The sequence below is a fragment of the Motacilla alba genome, chromosome 4A, assembly GCF_015832195.1.
Source record: "Motacilla alba alba isolate MOTALB_02 chromosome 4A, Motacilla_alba_V1.0_pri, whole genome shotgun sequence".
NCBI lineage: Eukaryota > Metazoa > Chordata > Aves > Passeriformes > Motacillidae > Motacilla > Motacilla alba.
Genome location: NC_052045.1, coordinates 16,831,630 through 16,855,923, shown reverse-complemented (window position 1 = coordinate 16,855,923; position 24,294 = coordinate 16,831,630). Strand labels below are relative to the sequence as shown.

The 24,294-nt window shown below is 45.4% G+C and overlaps 1 protein-coding gene across 2 annotated transcripts; it reads left to right on the top strand.

Moving 5' to 3' along the window:
• Positions 1-13,424: 13,424 nt before the first annotated feature.
• Positions 13,425-22,660, top strand: SERTM2 (serine rich and transmembrane domain containing 2). Of its 2 annotated transcripts, XR_005255078.1 has the most exons (3): positions 13,425-13,762; positions 16,756-18,872; positions 21,693-22,660. XR_005255078.1 is itself a non-coding variant. In XM_038123163.1 (2 exons), the coding sequence occupies exon 2, from the start codon at positions 17,344-17,346 to the stop codon at positions 17,617-17,619; it is 276 nt and encodes a 91-aa protein (XP_037979091.1). In that variant the 5' UTR covers positions 13,425-13,762; positions 16,756-17,343; the 3' UTR covers positions 17,620-21,219. The 2 variants fall into 2 exon arrangements, 1 of the variants encoding a protein (XP_037979091.1); XM_038123163.1 differs by lacking the exon at positions 21,693-22,660 and having other exon boundaries at positions 16,756-21,219.
• The last annotated feature ends 1,634 nt before the right edge of the window (positions 22,661-24,294 follow it).

The window sequence follows — 24,294 nt, the reverse complement described above, 5'->3', positions numbered from 1 at the left end:
GCCCATACTGGTTTCAGGCACAGCAGAAGAAAAGTATTCATTGGTTTGGCTGCCCTATTGCAGAATCTCTGGTGCTGCAGAGTCTCCAGAGGGTACCATGGGATCTGTAAGCAAAATCACAACTTACAAAACCTAAAGCCTTAAATCCACATTTCTAGAGCACTGAAACAAAGAACACAATGTGAGTGGAGCAGTACCATACCAAACAACCACCAGCAAGTTACTCAGAAGCTGGGAGAGGTTGCATCACACCAGCTGGCAAAAGAGCTTTTGGTTCCTTTATGTTTGCCACACCAGCTGGAAAAAACCCACGGACCATGGGGTGGATATAACCAAGAATAACCAGCCCCAAAGTGACAGTCATCACCAGAACAGCAGCTGCAAGGAGGAGAGGTGCTGCTAAGCCTTTGTGAGCAGCAGCCTGCTCCGTGCCTCAGCCAGGGAGCCCTGAGCAGATTCAGATGATGCTAAAGAAAGATGTCTTCAGGAGGGGTGAAGGTGTCCTCTCACTGTCATATTTTCTGAAAAATCCCTTCACCAGGATTTCTTCTCCTGGGAAGCTGAGAAGCCTCAGAGAAAAAGGAAAACAATATTACCTCATTTGCTTCTTCTGTGTTTTGCTGCTTTGGAATGTGGCTGGAGATTTTTTTATCCAACATGTGAATTGTTTTTACTTAATGACCAATCATGGCCAGGCTGTGTCAGGACTCTGGCGAGAGTCACGGGTTTTTCCTTAGTATCTTGTTAAGCCTTCTGTAAGTATCCTTTCTCTATTCTTTAGTATAGTTTAGTATAGCATTCTTTAATGTAATATAGTAACATAAAATAATAAATTAGCCTTCTAAGAACATGGAGTCACATTTTTCTTTTTTCCCCATGATGGGGGACCCCAAAAATACCACAGTGGCCTTCAGGAGGGAAGCAGGCAGCAGCTCTTCCTCGTGTAACCACTCCCTGACGTGAGGAGCTGTAGGAGCACCGGGGCTGGGATGGTCGGGACGGACAGAGATGAGAGGGTTTTGAAGCCAGGTCTGGGAACTTGGGGTTTATTGCAAAGGGCTTGGGGGCAGGGCCCTGCTGGGAGCTGCCAGCCACAGCTCGGAGCAGCCCCAAAGAGGGAGAGAGAGGTGTAGAGAGAGGAGGCAAGAGCGTGGGAAAGAGGATGAGAGAGAGCAAGGTTCCCGTTACAGCACCATAAATCTTCTGTGCTGAATATTCTAATTCTCACTAACCAATCTAATACAAGATACAAATCCCATAGCATTTACATACAGCCTATAGGAATCATTACATTACCATACTGTGCTACATTTTAAACCCTAAAAACTACTCTGTCACCATCATATTTTCTGAAAAATCCTCTTTGCCCAGGATTGTTTTCCTGGGAAGCTGAGAAGCCTCAGAGAAAAAGAAAAACAATATTATCTCATTTGCTTCTCCTGTGTTTTGCTGCTTTGGAATGTGGCCGGAGATTGTTTATCCAACAGGTGGTTGTTTGATTGGTTTCATGTGAATTGTTTTTATTTAATGACCCATCACTGTCCAGCCGTGTCGGGACTCTGGAAGGAGTCACAAGTTTTCATTATCATTCTTGATAAGCCTTCTGTCTGTGTCCTTTCTCTATTTTTTAGTATAGTTTTAGTATAGCATTCTTTTATATATATAATATAATATAATATAATATAATATAATATAATATAATATAATACAATACAATACAATATAATATAATATAATATAATATAATATAACATATATTATATTATAGAATTTAATATCATAAATTCAACACTACTCTTTGTGCCCCTTCTGCCAAGCTGGCAGGGTCTGCTCTGACCCTTGCACCTGTCTGCAGGCACAGGGCATTGTTTCATCAAAAGGGGATTACCTTCAGCCAGCCATGCCATTGTTTTCCAGTTGTTCAGTAACTCAGGTATCTCGAAGCTTGCTTTCATTTCAACCTCGCTTATAGCTTCCATATTCTCAAAATCTTTTGCCAGGCAATCATATTTATAAGGCTCTCCTGTTTCATCTTCCCCAAGGAGGAGCGTTGGATTTGTGTCTGGAACAAGGAGCTGGTCGCCTGAGCCCCTGGCAGGAGCAGCAAGTGGCAGCCATCTGGAGTGTGAGGTGGCCCCGTGCCAGCAGCAAGGCTCAGAGCTGGGTGACTTCGAGCAGGGAGCACATGCACAGCCTGGAGAGAAGGGAGAGCAAGGGAAGGAGCAAACTGAGGGAGAACTGCTCTTAAAAGAGCCTGGAATTGAGTTTTCACTATGAGCAAGCACAGTTGGAAGCTGTAGGAAATGTTTTCAGTCTGTTTGCTCACATGAAAGACAGGGAAAGGAGAGTTAACCTGAGAGCAACATTAGGGGGAAAAATAAGAAAAACAGTCATTCAGGTAAGTTCCTAACCCCACTGAGTCAGGAAATCCCCTAGCAGTGAAAATAGCAGATGTGAACACCAAAATGACAGCAGGGACATCACAACACACAGTTCTCAGCCACGCTTGCAGAAACAAAGATTGCCTCACCTGCTAAGGGAGTCCAGAGCCTGTAAAGTTTAGCACACAGACTTCTATAGGACTGCCTGGTATCTTTGACACAAGTCATCACACAGACTTCCCTTGCCTTATTCTGATACTACAGCACAAAAAGCACTCAAGTGAAACAGTCCAAAGCACTTTTTTTCCTTTTCAGGTTAAAAATCCAGTACTGTGGTGGTATTCAGTCAGAGGTTGGACTTGATGAATGTGAAGGTCTTTTCCAACTTCAACAATTCTTAAACAAAGACCAGGTCTGGCCATTCAGAGTACTTTAAATAAAAGGGATGATTTCCTTGTTCTTTTCATACTATTTGCTGATACTGGTAGGGTGTGGCAGAGAAATTGTAATTCTCCAAAAGTATATAAGTTTGTAGTACCCTGCTGTACAAAGTGTTTCTTTCTCTCTTCAGTCATTATGGGCTCCCAAAGTCTAAGCCCTTTGTGTTACAATGGGTTACAGACAAAATCTGAATAGAGAAGCCAGGAAAGCTGGGTTTGCCTCCTGTTGGTGCGAGGATATCAGTCAGCCTGTGGTGCTCTCCTCTTCAAAAGTCAAGGCTTGGAATGGATGCTTCCCCCATTTCTCCTTCCTGATTCCCTGAGGCTCCCTAAAGAAAGCTGTTCCAGTGTTGAAGGCACACGTGAGGGTCACGCCTGCAGAGAGAGCTGACGCAGCAGTGCTGTGCTGCTGAGCTGGGCCCTTGCTCTGGAAGCACGGGACAACAAAGCCTTCCCTGTGAATTACAGGCAAGCTGGGGTTTTAGGTCAAACACAACAAAGAGATTTGCCTTTCCCCCCAAATTAAAATGTGCTCGTTTGGGCTGATTCTAGGGGAAAATGTGACACCAGATGATCAGGAGGCCAGCAGCTAACACTGACTTAGCCAGCCACCAACTAGAAGCTAGATCAGATCAGGGTTCATCTGGTTTTGTTGGTCAGGGACAAAGCATGACAGCTGCTTCTGAAGCTGCTCTACAATCTGAGCAGTGAGCCTGGGACAACAGCTCATCTTGGGGCTGTTTGTCAGCCCCAGGTGGGTTCTGGTTGCCCATGCTGTAAGGTTTTGGCAGTGCTGATGCTGCAGCAGGACCCTTTTATGTCAGCTACAGCTTTTGAGGTGTTGATTTTCAGTTGCCCCTTTCTTCTGGAGTCCCAGTGAACGTGCCCTGTGAGCTACAAGCAGTTCCTATCCCAGCCCAGTCCCTGCTTGGCTCCTGTTCTGACCCCTCTCTCACTGCCATCCTCAGCCACTTCTGCCATTACTTGCATCTCCTGGGTTTTAACTGGTTGCCCATTACTTATCAAACATATTAATTACAGAGAGGATTGCTTTTATCTCTGCAGTCCCAGAGAGGTTTGGGGATTTGTGGTTGGAGAGTGCACTTTGATACCACCTGCCCTGGGGGAAGGGTGTAGAGCCGAGGACCATTACACCCCTCTGATTTCTGATGAAAAAAACATTCAAGCTTCATCCGTGGACAGCAACAACAGAAAACCATGGGGTTTGTTTCAAGGGGAGCCCTCCCTGCAGGTGCTGCATCCCTCTGGAGCAGCTGGAATGGGATGCAATGGGAAAAAAGTGTCCGCTGGCACTTCCAGAGCAGGGAAAGGCTATGCTCTCCAGGCCAAACCTGGATGCTGCTCTTCTTCAAAAAGGTATTTGTCAAAAAGTCTGTGCTCTCCGGACCAAACCTGGATGCTGCTCTTCTTCTCCAAACAGGCATGTATAAAAACTTCATTCAGTTCTTAGAAACACACAGTAAAGAAAATGAAGCTCAGCTGAGTGATGGGAGAAAAGGTGTAAGAAATCAGAAATTAATCCCTCCCTCTCCTTTACATCAGGGTCTCCAGGGCCTCTCCAGTGAAAAGCCCCTTTTTGGTTTCCCTGTGCTGGGAATAAAGCCATGCTTTGCTGGTATCAGCCATCTAATTAGGAAAGGGATTGTGTGAGTGAGCAGGTAGCTCAGGAGCAGATCTTTTGTGAGCAGAGCTAATTTCATTTGTGCAAAGAGAAATGTGGGGCTTAGGCTGAATTATCAAATGAATTATACCAACAGATCATTTGCCTTCGCAGTGATTTAATTATCAAAGATTTTGCAAGTGAAGGGAGGAGGGAACCAGATGAGGGACAGAGCATTTCCTGAGGGAAATGTCAGCTTGGCAGCTGCATCCCTCACCTGGCTATGTCAGGCCAAGGTTATTAAGGGAAGGTGACATGGTGCAATCATTTGTGATGGAATTCTTCTGTACATCTGCTCTCCCTTCAGCTGAAGCTCTTTCCAGCACACAAGCATTTTCCAGCGCAAGGAACTCACCCTCTTTCTCAGATGAATTATCCCAAGCACCTCAGACACTTCAACATCTCTTGTCAGGCTCATAAAACATATCTTACCTCAGCTGGTAATGAACCTGATGTGCTGTGACAGCCACAAGCAGGGCAACAAAGAGAATCCTCACATGTCAGCAGATCTGAGCAAGACCTCAATCTCCCACCACCAGAAAGAACAGGATGTGTCTCAGAAAGTGACAGCCATGATTTCCTCACAGGAACGTGTGAATGCAGAGACTGATGTGCCACGTTCTATTAACACAGGATTCCTTTGAAAAGAGTTATTCTTTTGTGGACCTTGTCTTGGATTCCTTTGAAAAGAGTTATTCTTTTGTGGACCTTGTCTTACCATCAGGTCTGATATTGTGCTTTCCTGGGACAAAGAGCAGGAAAGAATTCTAGATTGTCTTATTTTCTTTTAAAAAGTGTTTTCCTGCCTACAGGAAATATTTGAGGGGAAAAGGCAGCCTCTGTACCACAGGTCGTGCACTGCAAAGTGTCTGTGTATTTTACACAACATGAATGTACCTTGTGGAATTATAGGCACTGAAAATGAAATATCTCAAAATGTGAAAGGGCAAGAGGCATTTTATGAGTACAAAAAGGAGTGGTACAAATCTTCCTTCTTCTTGAAAGGAGATCAGCTGGTTCAGGAAGATTCAGAGATTTAAATTCCCTTCAGAGGACTTCTGTTTAAATCAGCAGAGCTGATTACACTGCAGGGTGTTGTAAAGTTCTTCTGCAGTGACTGGACTTTATTGAGCCCCAGTGGAATTTAAGCTGCACTCCCACAGTTATCTGTATGATTAATTCAGCTGTTAGCATTAAACCAGGCAGGGCACTCCTGCAGTCTGGTGGGGTCCACACATGGAAATTTCTACAGAAATCTCATAGCTGATGGTTCTGAGTCTACTCCAAGCCCTTGGCTGTGGAAATTACCTCATTCTGAAGCAGTGGCCCTCAGAGGTCTATTCTCTTATATTCTGATCCCATTTTAATGCATATATTTATTCCCAGGATAATCTCTGCTGGACTGGCCTCGGCTGAGAGCCCCAGAACATCACACACAGGTTCTACATGCTCCTGGTGCAGCTTAAGAAAGACACTTAATGTGCAGTTCAGCACGTTATTCCTGCACTTGCTACTCTATTTCTTTGTTATTTTGGGTCTGTCATCAGAAGCAGAGCTGAAGCAGGAAGAAATGTTGATAATAAATTGTATGCAGAAGCAGATAATGTGCCTTGTCCTCCCTGCAGCACAGGACTAAAATCCTTGGGAATGGGAGCAGGGATTTTGCTTGCATTAGTGGGTAAGACAGAAAGCTCCTCTCCCTTCCAAAAGTGGAAATAGAGAATTTGAAAGCTTTACAGAGAACAGCACTAGACTGAATAGACACTGACACAAACCTCACACTCCCTAAAGCCACTGCCAGAGAAGGGTTGAATGCCTTTACAATTCAGGGGGAGTCAGGCGTGGAGAGCTGACCTGGGATATTTAAATGTCCCTTAACGTGGGCACATGGAACTGCTGTTTAAACACCAGAGGGACAAAAGCCCATCTTCAGCAGCAGCCTGGCATCCACACCCTGCCTCTTTCCAGCGTCCTCCCTGCAGCCAGGGACCCTCAGCTGGGCCCTGCTGCCCAGCAGGGAGGACAAAAGCCCCTCTCTCCTCTCCAGAGCATCACCTGATTCCAGCACAAGATCCATGTGGCAGAAAGGTCAGAGTTTGGAGCTGATGTCCAGGCACTGGAGAAGTTACAGAAGTTCAGAAGTTTTCTGGGGTTTTAGAAGCTGGGACTTGCTGCAAAGCCAGTCTGGAGCATGGATAAAACCTGCTTCCAGTGAGAACTCAGAGAGGTTGTGCAGAGCAAGGCGGAGGAAAAGGACCCAGTGGCCATGCAGAATCATGTGGTGAACCTTTCCGGGTAGAGATCTTTGTCCAAATTGAAAACATGTCTTCAGCTATGAAAAGTGAGTCAATAAAGCAACATTTGTTGTTAATAGGCTAAAAATAAAAAGATAAATCAGTCTTCTGTTCAAAAGGAAGGGTCGTTCAATAAGCTTTTTGTCCAGTGTTTTCACAGAACCGTTTCTTCCCAGACAGCTTGATCCTGGAGACAGAAGGGAAATGTATTTTATGGCACACAGGCTAGAAGGGGGACCAAAACTGGCTATTAATAACCAGGCTTATCAGTTAAGCAGAATCACACAGGGATGCTTATTGTTTTCTTCACCAAAAATGAACAATAATTAAGTGGAACTGGCCAGTGAGCTTGTTCTGCTACTGACCCAGAGGCTGGGGAAGAGGGAACTTGTGACTGCTATTAGACAAAGGCATCAAGTGGAAACATGTCCCCATTTAGATTTACCAGAAATGTATAGGAATTGCTGCCACAGCTCAGTCTGAGGGGCTGTCTGGGCTGACACCCTGTCTCCACTCTCTCATGAAAATAGCACAAGTTAAAAATTGTTGTATAAAGATGCCCCATGTGAAACAAAATGGGAACTGTGCAGTTATTCACATCTTCATCCTGCCTGCTCTCCCCTTCAGCACTCCCCAAGCACCACCTGTGTGGAAGAGGTTTTACAGAGGCTTCTGTGAGCCAGAGAGAAGTTTGAGAAGAGGATCTATGTTTGATAAGAGGATCCATGTTGACCCCTGAAAGAATTCTCTACCAAGGTCGTTGACATTGAAACCAAGAAAGAAAGAAGGATAAATAAGAGAAACCTGCAGCTGCCTATCCCAATAAGCACTTTGTCTTTCCTGACCAATGAGTGAAGTATAAACTCATGTGTTTTGTAAGAATGTATAAAAAGCATGAATGCTATAAAAAAAAAAACAGGTTGAAGCTTCTGAAAATGGAGTGTTGCTTGGTATTGTGACTGTCCCAGCTATGACACAACTGGGCTCCCCATGAATCAGAAAGGATTTCAGGATTGGTTTATGTGACTTAACTCTCTGCTCATTGCCTTGGTGCAGCAGAATGAAGTGGGATGACATTGCACAGGGCAACACATGGGCTGTGTGTCAGTAAATGGCAGACACTGAGGTACAAATGCTTTGGGGTGGAAGCCAAGAGAGCCATGGCAAGAGAGAGATCCCTGCTGTTGTGAAGGGATTAAAGAGAAACACCTAAATGGCTTTTGTATCACTTGTAAGATTATTTTTTAGGCTTAAACTACAATCATTCTTTCAGTACAACTGTCAGCAGCTCAGGATTCCTGTGCTGTGCTCTCCTGTACAGAACAGATGCATCCAAACAGAGGATTTCCTCAAAAATGCAGTGGAAATGGGTGGCAGAGCAGAGATGGCAGCGTTTGCATCTATCATTGTTTTTCACTCTTCTGCTGTGAAGATTTCAACCATGTTTCCTCCAGACAGGTTTAGAAAGAGTTCATCCAGGCCTGCTTGGAAATGCTGATATCTGAAATGTTAAAGTGTGTGGGTGGGCAGAGCTCTCTCAGCTGCATATTCTGTAAATGAGAATTGAGAAAAGGGACCTTCCTCCCTAAGACTGGAATTAAAACAAACAAACCAAGGAAATAAAAATTGGTGTAATGGGGTCATCACAAAATTGTTTTCCTTTCAGTATAAATGGTCATGATTATTATTTAATGATGGTAATTGAAGAACTGGTCCCCCCTCAGTATAGGCAGAAGCCCATCTGTTAACTGTGAATCATGCAAATAATGTGGCATCAGAGGCTTCAGAGAAGGGTTTAACTGTTTTGCAGCTCACATTCCCATGCTCTACCCACCCTGCACTCAGCTTCATGGCCTGGCTGGGGGGATTCGGTCACAATCCAGGAATGTGATTCCAGGAATGTGTTCCATCGGTTCACATTTTAAACATTTGCCTCATGGGTCCCTTGGCAGAAGTGAGTTGGTCAATCCTGAGTCTGTGAGCACAGGGCTCAGACCAAAATGCCATCCTGCTCAACAGGCAGCTCCAGCTGGGGGTGGCTCTGCTCAGGAATTACTGGTCAATGCTCTGGTCACAAGTGCTGCCTGGCAAGCTCAGGGGGTGCCTTAGTTTTAACATGTGTGACCTTTTCTGAGCCCCTCCTGGCATCACCTGTGCTGTGAAAAGCACCTTCCAGGGAATCCTACCTAAGCATTAACCCTACAAGCTGTTCCTGCAGGCAGGAATCTGGGAGAAGCCCCCAGGAGTCCAAGGGCTCTCTGCACACAGCTCTGGGTGGGCTGGGAGGGGCTCTGTGGTGACAAGGTGTCCTCCAGTGCCTCAAGAGTGACCATGGGCTGGCACCAAGGGAAATGCTGCCCTCAGCCAGAGCATGGAGCTGGCAGGGGGGAAGTGAGCAGGGAATACAAAATACATTTCCAGGCTCCATCCAGAATGCCAGAGGAATGCAGAGAGCACAAACCCTGCAGATTTCACACATCACACACCTCAGGTGTTGGTTTGATGCTGAGGCCCGTGCCAGGGTCCCCTGGGGCACCAGCCCTGCCTGCAGATGGGAAGGAGAAAATTCCATGAGTGACTCAACAAACCCTGCATTGTCCTCATGGATGATTTGTCCATCAGGCAGGGACACAGCCTCACCTCCTGGAGGCTTTCAGTGGCTGCAGCCGGGCCAGGTGTGTGTTCACTGTGCTGCCCTGGTCAGCTCTGGGATAAGCTGGGCTGGGAGGGTGAGAAACAAGAGCCATTCTCAGTGACTCAAGCACAGGGGCTCACTGTTGTCTCTCAGGTTGTATTTTAGCAACTGGCCAGCCAAAACCAAAGATCAGCACATCTCAAAGTTTCTCCAGACCTGCATGAAGCTCCTGGGTCTAGAGTTTGTGCTGAACTACCTTAAAAATAGGCACTGCTGCAAGAACTATCCTACTTCAGGAGAAATAATAACATTCCAGACTGTGGGCTGGAGAACACAAGATCTGTTTATTTTTCAATAAATTTTTGCCAAGGTCCACGTGATCCATGTGGGATCTTGATGGAGGGTGGCTGACATGAACTTGAGGTTTGGATGCTGGTGGAATCTGCTTCCCAAATACCCCCTGCTCCAAAGGGTGTTCCCAGGACCTTGTTCACTGCCAGCTGGCCCTATCTGAGCCAGCCCTCACTGACTTATCCTGAGCACTGCCAGTCCCTTCTGCAAGTGGTGCTAATGCCATTCTGGGGACATGCAATGCCTTCCCCACAGGCTCACTCACAAAAATGAAGCTCAGGGCTGTTCCAGACAGAATTCTGTGCAGAACAATGCAGCCCTTCACTGACAACTGTAAATCAAATTAGAAATGTTCCTAAAAATTAGCAGCAACATCAGACAACACTGAATTTCTCCAGTCATCTGTGGGAGACTAAGTTTCTATAAATAAACTGAAGCATTGCCATGATGAAGTTCCAAACAAAGCCAAATTGTCAAAACAGCCCCAGAGCCTTTCAAAGCAACAAAACTCTTTCAGTCCAAACTCCCGAGCATTTTCAGACTCAGTGTGCTGGAGAAAAGGAGATTGTGTGGGAATGCACCTAGGGAAAGGCAGTGGGTGCTGCTGGAGCAGGGGACACATGACCACTGCATTTGTGTAGCCCTTGGGGAGGGACCAATAATTTTTCCTTTTTCATGAAAAAGAAATGAGACAGAGAGAAGTCAGTACATGTGGTTGGGGCCTAAGCAAGGAACAAGCCTGAGGCAACTCTGACTTTGCTTTCAAGGTTGCCACCCCTTGCACTGTGGGGTTTCTCCCTCAAAGCTAGTGGCAGCTGGACCCATTTCACAGGAACCTGAATATTTATCATATTTCAAATTCCATCCATTAGAGATCCCTGATTCAAAGTCTACCAGAACATGTCTTTTTATGTGTTCTACAAGCCTGTTTGTGGTACAGAACAAAACACATCAGAACAAAACCAGATCCCAGTCTGCCAAGACAAACAGCTACCCCTTGCTTCAGCACGGCCCCATTCAGCACAGCTGCACTGAAAGGAAATTTTAAAGACCCAAATTATTTACTGTGTTGATAGGATTCTTGAGTTAGGGTAACAAAAGAATCCCTATAGGAACACACAGATTATACTCACTAACAATCATGCAGAGATCTTGTTTGCTTCTTAAACCCAAATTCACTCTAAGACTGGTGGGGATCATTATGAGAAAGATGTGTAAAACAACCTGATTAAAAGCTTGAGACATGGGCCAAATGGTGCAAAGGAAAGTGTCCAACAAGCTCCCTGGGTTTTTGCCCCCAAATTCCCAAAGGCTGTTTAAAAACACACATTCCCTGGGGTCATATCTCTGAACATCTCCAAGGGAATTTGTACACCTTTATTTTATGTAGCAGAAATTTGTCACTGATTGTCCCAAAAATTTACATACTTCTCAACAATCTGGGAATTCAGCAATCATTCAGTCAAGTAGTCATCAGCCTCAGCTGGTATAAATTGTGGCAGTATTTAAAATTCATCTGTCATTATTATACTCTGCTACAAAGCAAACAAGAAATCCAAGTGCACCCACCCAGCAAGCAGCAGCTTGGTCCTACAAAAGGGAGAGATAATTTACTGCAACATCAACAAAGGGGGAAAAAAGCTGAGCAGAGAAGCTGGATGGCATGGACAGGGAGAGAGCCTTTCATTTCAGCACTGCTCATTAGCATTATATAGCAAGAAGGATGCAAGGTTTCAACATATCTGTCTCTTCTGGGTCTCATAAATTCAACCAGCAACATCATTCCTGCTTAAACAGAGCTCTCACTTGTTTCTTCTTAAATACAAGGACGTGTACCAAGGCTTTGGAGGTGCTGTCAGGTGGTTTGTTGGTAAAGCAGCAATTGTAGCAATTCCAGGGGAAAAATACACAATCTTCCTTCTGCTTTATCACTGTACTTTCATTCCTGTGTGCCTACCAGGGAATGGTGGCATAGACTGCAATATTGGGGACAGCACTTGATATTGCAACAAAGGAAATATGAACTGAAATCAGCAGTCAAAGCTGCCTTTTATGTCTTAGTTTACAGAGTTCATCCCTGCACAGAAGCATGAAGGAATTGGGGTTTCTTTTAAGGGACTATGTTTTATTTATCTAAAGAGTGCTGCATTGTAATAATACACTGTGCTTGTGAGCTCCAGAGACTGGAGAGCCTTTAGAGAGATGGATTTATAATGCATCCCAGGAGGATGAAAGAGCTGTGCAGCTCTGGCTTTCATTACCCTTTGGCCCCTCTGCTCAGGCTGTGGCCGTGGGGAACCAGAGAGGGAAAGCTATTCTAGGAGACAGGCTGGAGATTAAATGTCTCTATTTTGTCACACAGAAAGCTGCAGAGAGAGAGAATTAACAGGTCTTTCCAAAATCCCTGTGCAGGACCTACTTTTCAGAGGGGAAGCTTGTTTCCAGTGCCCCAAACACAGGCCATGAACAACAATCTGGGAACTTCCACAAGCCCAGAGGTCAGAGTGGGGCTGTGGGTGAGGTTCACCCCATGAAGGTGCCTCCAGCCCTTGCTGGGGCACAGGGACACAGGCACACGAAATACAGCTGCACACAGCTGCCCAAGCTCAGTGCTCAGAGCTGCAAACTGCATCTTGTGTGCTGGTGACACCTTGGGGACAGCTGCAGTGCCTCCCAAACTGGCATCTGTCACAAAACATCCCCGCTCTGTCAGCCTGGGAGGGTGAAGAAATGCAGGTTAAAAGGTGTGGCAGTCAGAGGGATCCCCGTGCTTTGGGTTCTCACCCAGCCCTGGCTCCTTCTGCCTCATTTCTCTGTCTGTAAATCTGTGCTTCACACATTTGTAAACTGGCAAAAATCATTCTTGCCCACAACACTGCAGGGTTGGGGTTATGTTTATTCTTGCAGTTCCAAAGTGCTCAGGAGGGGCAGGACCCGTAAACTCAGCACAGCCCTTCCCAAACCACCCACCAGCAGGCACAGGGACAAAAATGTACCAAAAGCTCCACGGCCAAAGAGCAGTGCTTGGGGACTGTCCTGAGGGCTGGAAGGTGGCATTGGTCTGTGCTCCAGACAGGAACCCTGCTAGAAACCCTCACCAGGAGGCACAAAACAAAAACAAACAAACAAACAAACAAACTTTGAACTTCCCAGACAATGAGAGGAACCCTAAGCTGCCCTGCAGGGTGATGTCTCGCTCCTCAACCAGCAGGCAACGCAGCCCTGCAAGCACGAGAGAGTTAAAGCGAGAGAGAAAGAGTTAAAGCGAGAGAGAAAGAGTTAAACCGAGAGAGAAAGAGTTAAACCGAGAGAGAAGGAGTTAAAGCGAGCCTCGCACAAACTTTGCAGTGAGCTGAGCTCAGAGCGTCCCTCCCTTCGCTCGGAGCCGGAGCTCGGCTCATCCCCTCCTGGTGCTGCCGAGGGAGGGAGGGAGGGAGGGTCTGCCTGCCTCCATCCCACAGAGCAGCTCAGCCAGAGCAGCTCCTCGGCCCTTGCCCTGCCGCCGGCAGGGACCCAGCCGTGCCCTCCATCACCAGCGGTGCCCTCCATCACCAGCGGTGCCCTCCATCCATCAGCAGTGCCCCCCATCACCAGCGGTGTCCTCCATCCACCAGCGGTGCCCTCCATCCATCAGCAGTGCCCTCATCACCAGCGGTGCCCCCCATCACCAGCGGTGCCCTCCATCCACCAGCGGTGCCCCCCATCACCAGCGGTGCCCTCCATCAGCAGAGCCACGCTGCTCTGGTGGCATCCCAGCGTCGGGGGGAAGAGCCATCCCTGTCCCGGAGATCCATAGCAGAGGAGGAAAAGTGCTGTCGGCTGGAAGGGCGCTGTCCTGGCTCCAGCGGCAGGACAGCAGAGCCTTCCTGCACGGATCCCACCGCCCGGGAGGAGATGCTCCCGGGGACATCAGCAGCGAGCTCGAGGTCTGAAGCAGGGACTCTGGCGCCTCATCCCAACACTGCTGCCGGCTCTGAAAGGTAACTGTGCTTTATTCTCTTCTCTCCCTGTGCACCACCACGGCCAGCACTCTCACACGTGTTCGGCATGAGAACAAAATATCTTCTCTGCCACTAAAAGAGGAGACACAATCACCCCCCTGCCTCTGTTCTCCCCTCCAGACCCTCCCTGGATCTGAGGGAGAAAATGCAAGCCATGGGTGGAATTTACAGTTTTGATGGGTTTTTGCATTTCTTCAGTGCTCTGACACTTTTCTGTAAAGGTGAGCTGGACAGAACACACCTGGTGCTGTGTGTTCAACCCCAAACCATCCTGTACTTGCCAGCCGGTTGGCTGCACTTGAAGGAGCTACACAAGTAATTGTTCTATTTTGTCCCACTCACCTGTTTGTAAGAGCCAGAGTGGGAAGAGAGGCCAAGGGGAATTCAGGAAAGTTGCCTGCACTTTCAGAGATGCTGTGCTGGCAAGTGGTGCTCACACTGAGCATGGGAGTAGAAGGGAGCAGGTGGGCAAGACAAAAACATTAATTGCAGCTGCAGGATCAATTTGTACGCCTGTGTGCACTGTTTGGGGAAAATCTTTCTTTCTGCTCCCCTGTGACTTCCAAACATGCAGAGTTTCATAAACACTCCCCAGAGCTGAAGCTCCCCACACCCTGAGAGCTGCAGTGGGAGGCTGCTAATGTCAGTGCCCATGAAGTTTTGGCTGATGAATTTCCTGGCTCAGCAACACACTGTGGAAAAAAACCCTTCTCCTGTTGTGTATGAAGGCTTCTATTTTCATTACAGATTTTTATTAAATGAAATGTGTTGGGTTTGGGTTTGGTTTTTTTTAAATTCCTGATTAAAAAAAGCCACAAACTGATAAAAAACCCCAAGCGTCTGCTTGGAATCAGTCTGCACCCACTGAGCACCAGCAATCACTCAGAATTGGAGCTGTGTTCAGCCAGAGAATGACTAAATCTGGGAAACTGAGATCCCAGGGAAAGCTCCTGTGTCCATGAACTTGAGGGCTCCTCAGGGTAACCAGTGAGGTTCTGCCTCCTCTAATCTGAGTCATACACAGTTGTAGTCTAACCTGCCTTACACACAAAATGATTGTCTGCCACTTATTTTCACATCATGTTGGTCTCTACAGTCATTCAGCTTCTCTTCCTTAAAGGGAAGTGTACAAAATCTGAATCTAATGGTATCCAAAGAGATGTGCTCAATGGGATAATTGGTAGATTGAAAAGCAAAAAATCTTTGGGGTTGCCTGGAGCTATTGAATTATTTCTGGCTCATTTCTGGAGAAGATGCAGTTAATGTTGCAGCTTTCAATAGTCTGAATAGTTGATTGCTCCTGACAAATCTATAGTTGATCCTAAAAAAACCCCAAACAGTTCTTACTATTAATCTGCTCCTTTTATCAATAAATACCCAGCTGAGCTTTACTAATTCAGCATCTTGGTTTGTAGTTAATTATTGAACTTCAGACTAATGTCCTTAGCATTCTGCAGTCTAATTTTATGAAGGATATAAAGCCATTGGGCTCTCTGCTCATTAAGGAGCTGCTTTTTCTCTCAGTAACAGAGCAGATGGGATGGGTAAAGACATTGCTCTGTACTTTTAACTCACACAAGTGTCAGATTCCAGGCTGATTGCACTTCATTATCAGCAGAGAAATCATATTGTAAGAACAGAATTTAATACAGTTACCTTCACACCCTCTATTTCCCACCTGCTGTGCAACACGAGAATATTCTTCACGGGGGAAGAATTTCCATTTATAGATTCCAAGTGTGAAAATCACAATTATTGCCCTGTAATTGAGAGCAAAAGAGCCTGGCTGCCCTGCCCATGCCTCTGCATCAGCAGCAAGCCCTCTGCCCGAGTAACTGGCTCCAGAGGGGTTGGGTCAGCCCCTGGAAGAACACGGAGCTTGCCCACAGCCTCCCTCACACAGCACAGCTCAGAGGCCACTGCCCACACAGGGACTGCAGAAGTCAAATCCCCAGGTCATTTTTTTCCATCAGCAATTTGGGCCAGTTTATAACTGAGCAGGATCTGGTCCAGCATTCCCTGAACTGGATTGCTGTTATCTCAAATGCTTTGGTACTTGAAGAAGGAGCTGGAAGGCAAAGTGTATCCAAGCCCCCATGCCCCTTCTCCAAAAACTCAGCAAATCAGATCTTTCCTCATCACATGAGCCAAAGCAGGTCTTTCTTGCTTGTAGTGAAAGTTTGAGTCCCTTGAAAGGCAAAATGTTTTGCAGCAATTTGTCATTTAGGTGAAATGTATCAGAGCTTTTATCATATTGACCTAATGTTTCATTTATTCTGATTATCATAGTATATTACCATGTTAATATTACTTCAGTTGCATCTCATGTAAGTTTATAGGCAGTGGACATTATAAATTATTGAATCAGTTTGTTCAGTGCTTTCATTTTTGTTTCAGCTAAAACCAAAATTCTAGACCTATCAGAGCAGAACATTATGCTTTTGAATGCACCATTTACAGTGAAATTTCAGAATTTTCATTTCTGTTTCCAGCTGGAAGAACTGAAACTGCTAAAATGTTGAGATTCCCCCAATTTCTATTAAGCTGTGCTGCCAGGAGATGAGGGAAGTGTCGCATCCTGCAGCAGAGTTGCTCCAGGGGGACTGGTAGGGCTCTGGACAGCTGCCAGGTGCATCCAGCCTCAGAAAAAGAGGGTGCTGATACACAATGAATGAGACACATGGTGAAAAGCAATGATTGGATTCATACCTCCCCTTCCTCTCTGACATCTGATTGCACAGCTTGTGGGGCCTTCTTGTACCGTTAATAATGTGTTACCAGAGACTACATCAACAATTAGATTTGCGTGTGTTTTTCTAAAGTTAAATACTCAGTGCTTCTCCTCATCTCAGAGCGTCTCACAGGAGCATGACAGTGGTTTTCTTATCTATTTGCTCTAAAGATACCACATCCAGGCTAGGCTATTTTGGTACCTGGTGTCATTTCTCTTTCTCACACTTTTTTCCCTTTAGAAAGCTGACTTTTGACCGTTCCTAATGAGAAACTCAGAACTCCAGACTCCTTAAGCCCTGAATTAGGAGAGAAGAGATCCCCCAGACGTTTGGCAAAGCAGAAAACAACCTTCCCCAGCTCACCCAAGGATAAACCACCTGCTGTGGGAGAGAGAAGCTGGCAGAAAGCTGATTGCTCAGTCTGTCTGGAAAAACAACACTTGCGAAGACCAAAGCTGTGCCAACCTTCGCAGCTCAGCTTGAGAGAAGGACCAAAGCTTTTCACCACCCAAAGGAGGTGACCTACCAAAAGGAGGCCCAAAGTATTTTTAGGACGAAATAAAAGCCAGAGGGAAGTGTAAAGCACAAGTGTGATGCTCGTTGTCATTATGACAGCAACGTGCAAAATGGTCTGCACACGCCTGTCCCTCGCAGTTTGCTCAACTGTGTGAGCAGCAGCCTTGACACGAGAGGATGGAGCAGCTCTCGCTGAAGCCATCGTGCCATCTGTGCTGAGTTTCCTCTCCTGACCTCCTTTGTGAGTCTGGTGAGGGGAGACAGGAGATCTGAAGGTAAATACGGAAAATGGACCAAAGCTGACAGAGAGCAATGACTGAGATTTATTTCAAGTTCCACGGAAACCTGACTGGCCGTGTCCACCTTCCAACTCTGGCTACTGAAGTAGACACAACAGCAGACAAATATTCTGGCCTCTATGTGTATGTGGGGCTGTTCCTAACCCTCCTGGCCTTCCTCCTGATCCTGCTGTTCTCCATGCTCCTGCGCCTGAAGCACGTTGTGTCCCCCATCACGTCCCCGGAGAGCACTGAGAACATGCAGCAGTTCACAGACGTGGAAATGCACAGCAGGATCCCCACCACCTAGGGAGCCCACAGCAAAGAGGGCTCCGTGCTTGGGAAAGGTGCTTTGTTCAGCAAAGGTGGGGGAAAGAAGCTCTGGCTGCCTGTTGAGCCCCACAAGTTCTTGCAGAAGCCTCAGCAGCATCTGGAGGGTGTCGCTGGCTGTTGGCACCACAGGCAGCATGTCTGCAGCAGCCTCCACAAAACGGACATCACAGAAACCTGCTGCTGTCAGGGAAGGCTCACACCCCTCTAAAAACCTTGCAGAAAGTGGGAAAAGCCACATTAATGACAGCCAGAAACCCAGAGAAACATAGCAGAATGTGTCCTGGTCAGCCTGTTTGCTGACCTCTCTCTCTGAATCAACAAAGTTAAGTGGTGTAAGTGGGAAGAGCCCATGGGGCACACAGAAATTGTGGGTGGCTTGAAAATTCTCAGGCATTTCTCCCATTCAAGAAGGAAAACATTAAATTGTTCTCTTTCACTTGAATGGCAATTAAACAATGGAGCTTCACAAATATAGAAATGTTTCATCACCTGCTGGAACTACGTCTTTCTGACATTAGAACAACCCATTTAGTGAACAGCTGCACACCAGACATCAAAAAGAGACAGAACTTTAAAGAGGAAAGAGAATAAAGCCAAAATTTAAGCCAGGTTTAAAATAAAAAGAAGCAGCAGCAAATGAGATTAAAAAACTTATAAGACACTCTACCTCTTCCTTTGTCCTCCTTTATATTAACTGAGCTGAATACAAACATTTTATGCTCCCCTGCTTTTAGGCTCCCCAGTACCACTCAGTAATTAAAATGCAGTGTAAGTTTTGGGAGCCAAATTGACATTGCTTTCCTAACAGACTTAAGTTCATAATAACATGTCTCTCATATCCATATTGGGTTTTCTTCCAAAGATTTTTCATTTGTTTTCCTCCAAAGAAAGCTGAGGAGATTCCCAGGCCTGGCACTGCAATAAGGAATAGTGGGAACAGCTTTGGACACAGACTAATGGGGAACATGCAGATGGAAAATAAACTCACTGAGCACTGAAAGATATGATTGGATTCAAATATCCTGATGGAATGTCACGGGAGAAAGAAATGTTTATTTGAATTTATGGAACAACAATTTGACCCAGTCCTATGAGTGACGTACAGAGGTAGCCTTTGCTTCTGTGGATGGAAAAGATGGAACCAAATATGGCAAAGCACTCCTGGGAGAGCCACTGGCTCTCACAGAAAAACCTTCAGTGAATTGTTTCAGCCACATCTCTAAAGGGCAGGTATTTTACACAGCTTATCCACTTTATTACAGTCTAACTCTAGTTCAGCAATAAAATCCCCTGGATGTTTTCCACATGTACATACACTCTTTTTTTGCCAATTCTCCTCTCCCCAAGGGCTTGGAAAGTGTAAAGTCCTCACAACAAACCCAGTGCAAAATTAGAGAAGACACTGTCACATGGACCTGTGATAGTAGCGCAGATTTTTTTCTTCAAATGCTCTGTGTACAACAGGTTTTTTGCTTACCGCTGAAGGTCTGGGTGAGCTGTTTGGACTGGGAATATCTGGGCTTTTGCAGATGGTTGGCAGGGGGAAGCAGAATGACAGGTAACATCCCCACTGGATACAGTGGATCCACGGGCAGGACTAGTGCAACTTCTCACTGATGTATTGAGTACAAAAGCATTTAAACATTGCTTCCTTACACTGAATAATTGCTTTTTACTTCATTAACCCCTGTGACTCACAGAATCCCAGAAGGGTCTGGGTTAGAAAGGACCTTAAGACCACTTCGTTCCACCCCCTGCCATGGGCAGGGACACCTTCCACTATCCCAGGCTGCTCCAAGCCCCGTCCAGCCTGGCTTGGGACAGTGAACCAGAACAGTGATTGTATGAGGGAACACAGCAAAAAATTCACTCTCACAGTGTCTCCATGCCATGCTTGGCTGTGTTTCCCTGGAAAAATGGCAGGATTCAGGTTATCCTCTATGGGGACAACACCAGGCAGGATGGTGGCTTCTTCACAAAGCATCTGAAGATTGGCTCCTCAACTCTCAGTACTGCACAAGAGCCAAAATTTTGTGTGGTGATCAGGATATTAATCCAACTAAGACAGATGGCTACTGAGTTAGTCAATGACATTTAAAATTAACAAAAATCCATGCTGCTCAAATTGGTTTGGTATGTGTCATTCATTGAGCCATCATGAGGCAGCTTAGCCCTGGCTCAACATCTGACTTACCCTGGAAAACTTCTCCATTCAAAAGCTTCCAGTTACCTAGACCCTGTTCTAACTTACCAAATCAGCAACACAACCACATTAGCTTCCCAGCACAGCTACCTGCAGAAAAGCCTTGTATCCAAGAGTCTGCAGGACAGACTCAGCTTTTATTGACAGACTTTTATTGACATAAAATATCAGACCTACTGATGGAAAATGACAGTATCAAATTCTGAGTGCTCTGATCTCAGCCAAAATGGACCCTGAGGTACAGGTCAGAACTGAGCTTCTTTCCATCACATTAAGGAATGTGAATTCACAAAAGTCCCACAACACTTTAAAACTTATTCAGTAACTATCCTTTAAATAAATGAGTAATCTCTTTTTATATCAGATTATATCTTTGGGCAGACTGGGTATTTTTACAGAGTACTCTTATGGAAGGCTGCTCTGTCTTCTCACAGGAAAATGACAAGTTTTCCTTTCCAAAGCTTAATTTCACATAAAGTCTCTGTCCCACTTGACACATCTACAGTGGCACTCAGGGTGCCTCATTTGTCTGTAAAATGCCAGTATATTTTAAAACCTTTTCCACTGAGAACTAGAAGAATGCCTTTCCCCTCTTTTCATTGTCATTTGCAGTGTCCCAGACCCGAGGGACGTGTCTGGGAAGAGAGAATGCTGGGATGTGTTGGCCTGTGTTTGGTGAGTGGCCTCTAGTGGAGTTTGGCATTCTTTGGCTTTCAAAAATGGTTATTAGAACTTTTGCACAGTTCTGGAGCATCTTTTGGAACTTTTGCTGCATCTTGGAGCACTGCAGGTCTCACAGCCATACCCTTCCCCTCCTGCAGGCTGTTCCCTTCCCACTTGTCCATGTGCTATAGAAAATGGATTTTTTTTACAAAAATAAAGAGGCACAGTGCTACCAATGCTGAGTCACTGACTATTCTGTACGTTCCCACCTGTGGCTCTGAAGGACCAGCTCACAAAAAGGCTCAGGTGGTGCCACTATTCCAAACCAACTGCTGGCCACAGGGAGTGTCTGGGCAAGAAAACCCCCTACCAGTCTGTGTGAGTATTACTTGAACCAGCACAGTTTGCCCCCACCCTTACTCCCATCAGACACTGGAAATAAATCGAATATTGAGTAAATTCCTCACCTCCTCCATGCCCTGCCTGCGGGGGAAGACAGCCACCTGTTGTTGTGAAGGAGCAGAAAACACACCCGAGCATCTCCACCCCAGCTGGGTGGGGCTGTGAGGCCAGAGCGAGCCTCCTCTCACCAAAAAACCACCAGTGCTCCCAAGTCTCCCAGGGTTCTTGGCCTGGGAGCTGTCAGGAGTAGGGTGTGACTCCCCTGACCATACAGCATTAATCACTGAGTAATCTCACCCATGAGGCTTCCATCCTCAACGTGAATTTTCTGTATTAACAGACCCTTAAGGGTGGATGTGTAGAATCTGTTCCTTCTCTATGTCAGAATAAACATAAATATTTTCATATCCTCTCAGAGCTGCAGAGAAAAACTTGATTTTGCAAACAACATAACTCAGCAGAGGATGAACCCTGATCCTTGATCCTTCCCAAAGGACCTTTTTCGATTTTACTTGAAAAAGAAATAAAAAATGTTCAAAACCCCAAAATTATGTGAAGTCACCCATCCGTTTAACTGACAGCATTAATGGAAACTTAGATGTATGACTTATCCTCACTAGGAATTGATAAATCCTTACATATCCTTACCCTGCAGTCACTGATGAGGTAACTGCTTAGGAGGGAAGTGCAGACAGACAGCTCCAGCTGTAGGGCAGGCTGGAGTGCAGGAGACATGCAGATAACTCCACTGTGGTAATGCCACAAATCTGCTTTTGCTACAGGTTGGGCAGCAAGGGAGGTGAAATCGTGGAATGGCTGCACTTTTTTTCTAAGAAGACGCATCTTTGTGTTGTGTCTACGCTTCAGCTTAATTCTGGTATGGAAAGAAATTTTGTTCACAGTCTATTCATGTGCCTTGTAAAAAGTGGGCAATGACATCCATGACTACAAATTCAGATGCAGATATATCTGGAAAGTGGAAATCCCAAACAGTGTTTTGTTGGTGCATGAGATGCAGACTCAAATGTTGACATTTTGGTAGAAAAATAAAGCTGGAGATGGCGAAGACTGCTCAAGCTTTGCCATGGGCTCAAGAAAAGGCTACACAGAATGTTAAGGAATAAAGATAAATACTTCTGGATTGGGGAAGGTATTTTCAGTTACGGTTCCTGACACAGATTTCACATTTGTTCACAAAAAGGAACTGCATGTTATGCATTCCATCTGCCAAAAACCATACCCCATAAAGCCCTCTCAGATCTTCACCTTCCTCAGGCTTTTCCAGAAGGTTGTCAAGTTCCAACAAGGGTAAGAGCAGTATTCAATACCTGGTGCTCATTCTGGGGGCACTGGTATCAAAATAAAGCCTAAAAAACCCACAATGATCTTTAACTGAAAATACCTTCCCCAATCTAGAAGTATTTATCTTTTGTTTCTTGTACACTTGCTCTCCAGAATGTGATATATGAACATTTCCTCCTCAGTACTTTCATTATCAAGAATAGTTGAAATATCATCTAGGGTGACTGATGTTAAGCATGAAAAAATAAACTGGATTTGAATTTTGATGGATTGGATTTTTCAAAGGTATTTAGAATTTCTTCAGCTGCAGGCAAAAACAATTTGCCCAGCTGTAGTCAAGCTAAGTTGTGAAAGCAGATCTGGCTGCAGGAGGGAAAGGTCTGTGCAATTCATATGTAATTAATAAATAACCCACTCCTTATACTCCCACCTGCATTTCATAGCTATGTAAACTTGTCAAACAAATGATGAATAATTCAAAATACCTTCTCCTCCCTCCCTTCTCCTCTAGATTTATTAACCCATTTTCAAAGTACAATTTGATCAAGCTAATAGCCACAGACTTTCTAAGCTGACTCTCCCTGCATTAATTCTCTCTGCATGGCCATAGTCCTGCTCTCACAGTGCCATCTAATAAAAATCAATTACAAGACAACAAAAGGCACCTGAAAGCCAAATGAGAGCTCAGCAACATTCTTTGATGCTTGAAATCTGTTCTTCTCTGCAAGAAAGAAATTTATCTTATTTAAGCTTGGCTGTTGTCCTGAAGCCAGTTCCTCTATAAGTCCTCAAACACTTAGCTACTGCATGAAGTTTACTCATGTAATTTCATTAAAAACAAAAACAAAACCAAAAAAACCCAACAAAAAACCCCCCAAAAAACCCACCAAACCAAACCACACACACAAAAAAAAAAAAAAAAAAAAAAAAAAAAAAAACCAAAAAAATAAAACCAAGCCAACAAAACAAAACTAAACCAAAAGAAGAAAAGAAAAAAAAAAAAAGGAAAAATAAAACAAAACAAAACCCCAAAAGAAACCCCAAAAGAAACCCAAACCACATCCTACCAACAATGCTGAAGGATCAAGTAGGACCTGGCTGGGATATTTCTGTGTGATATTTGGCTCATGTGTGTCAGCAAACAACAGGCAGAGAAGCTCTTCCTTGCAATCCAGGGGAGATTTAGAAGCAAACTGGCCCTGGGCTACCCTTTGAACTGTGTGGGCAAGCAATTGCTGCACTGGGAAACTCTGCAGGACAGCAGCGAGCCATGAGCTGGATTTGAGTGTACCACAGGCTTTGGCATGCTCCAGCTTCCCATTCTTCTTCCCAGATCAGAATTCTGTCTTTGGCCCAGACCTCACAAGTGGGTGTTTCCAGTTTACTCCTTATCCTTAGCAACCCTAATTCAAATTAATTCATGCTCACAGCAGTTAACATGCAGCACTTTTTGTCATGTTACTCCATAATCTTTAGGTGACAAGGACCAGTCCAAGGTGCTGTGGCGTGAGCAGCACATAATGCCCCAGGAAGCTCAAATCTGGGCTGGGGTGAGGTTGCTGCAATGGACTCAGTGGCAAATCTTACAGCTTGTCACTGCAGAATCAAGCTGACGTGGGCTTGCTGTTGTTCACAAATTTTTCATGCTTTTACACCCTGGGAAAGCTCCCAACAGCCCTTTCAGCACTGACTCTGTCAGGATGGGAACACCACACCCATTTGCACTTCAAGTTGGCACCTAGAGGGGAAGAAGTGTGACTGACTTCTTCTTCTTCTTCTTCTTCTTCTTGATTGTGTCCCACAAAACAGAGGAAAGCAGGAAGCACCTCGAATGCACCTGGTTTGGGCTAATGCTGGGCTGAATCTCTGAGCTGTTTATTGTTTCAGAGCCTGACCAACACTGAAGGGATGGGTAACAGATAACCACAGCACAGCAGTATTCTCCACATGCACTTCCACAAGCTTCTCAGGAAGAAAGAAACCGCTGGGATCAGAGTGCTGAGGCTGCTTTTCCTTTGTTTGACTTTTGCTGGTAACTCTCCATCAATTTACCATACATATACATCATTGTTCTGCTGACCT

Coding starts and splice junctions, on each gene's coding strand:
- SERTM2 (XM_038123163.1), top strand. CDS start 17,344: ATGACTGAGATTTATTTCAAGTTCCACGGAAACCTGACTGGCCGTGTC.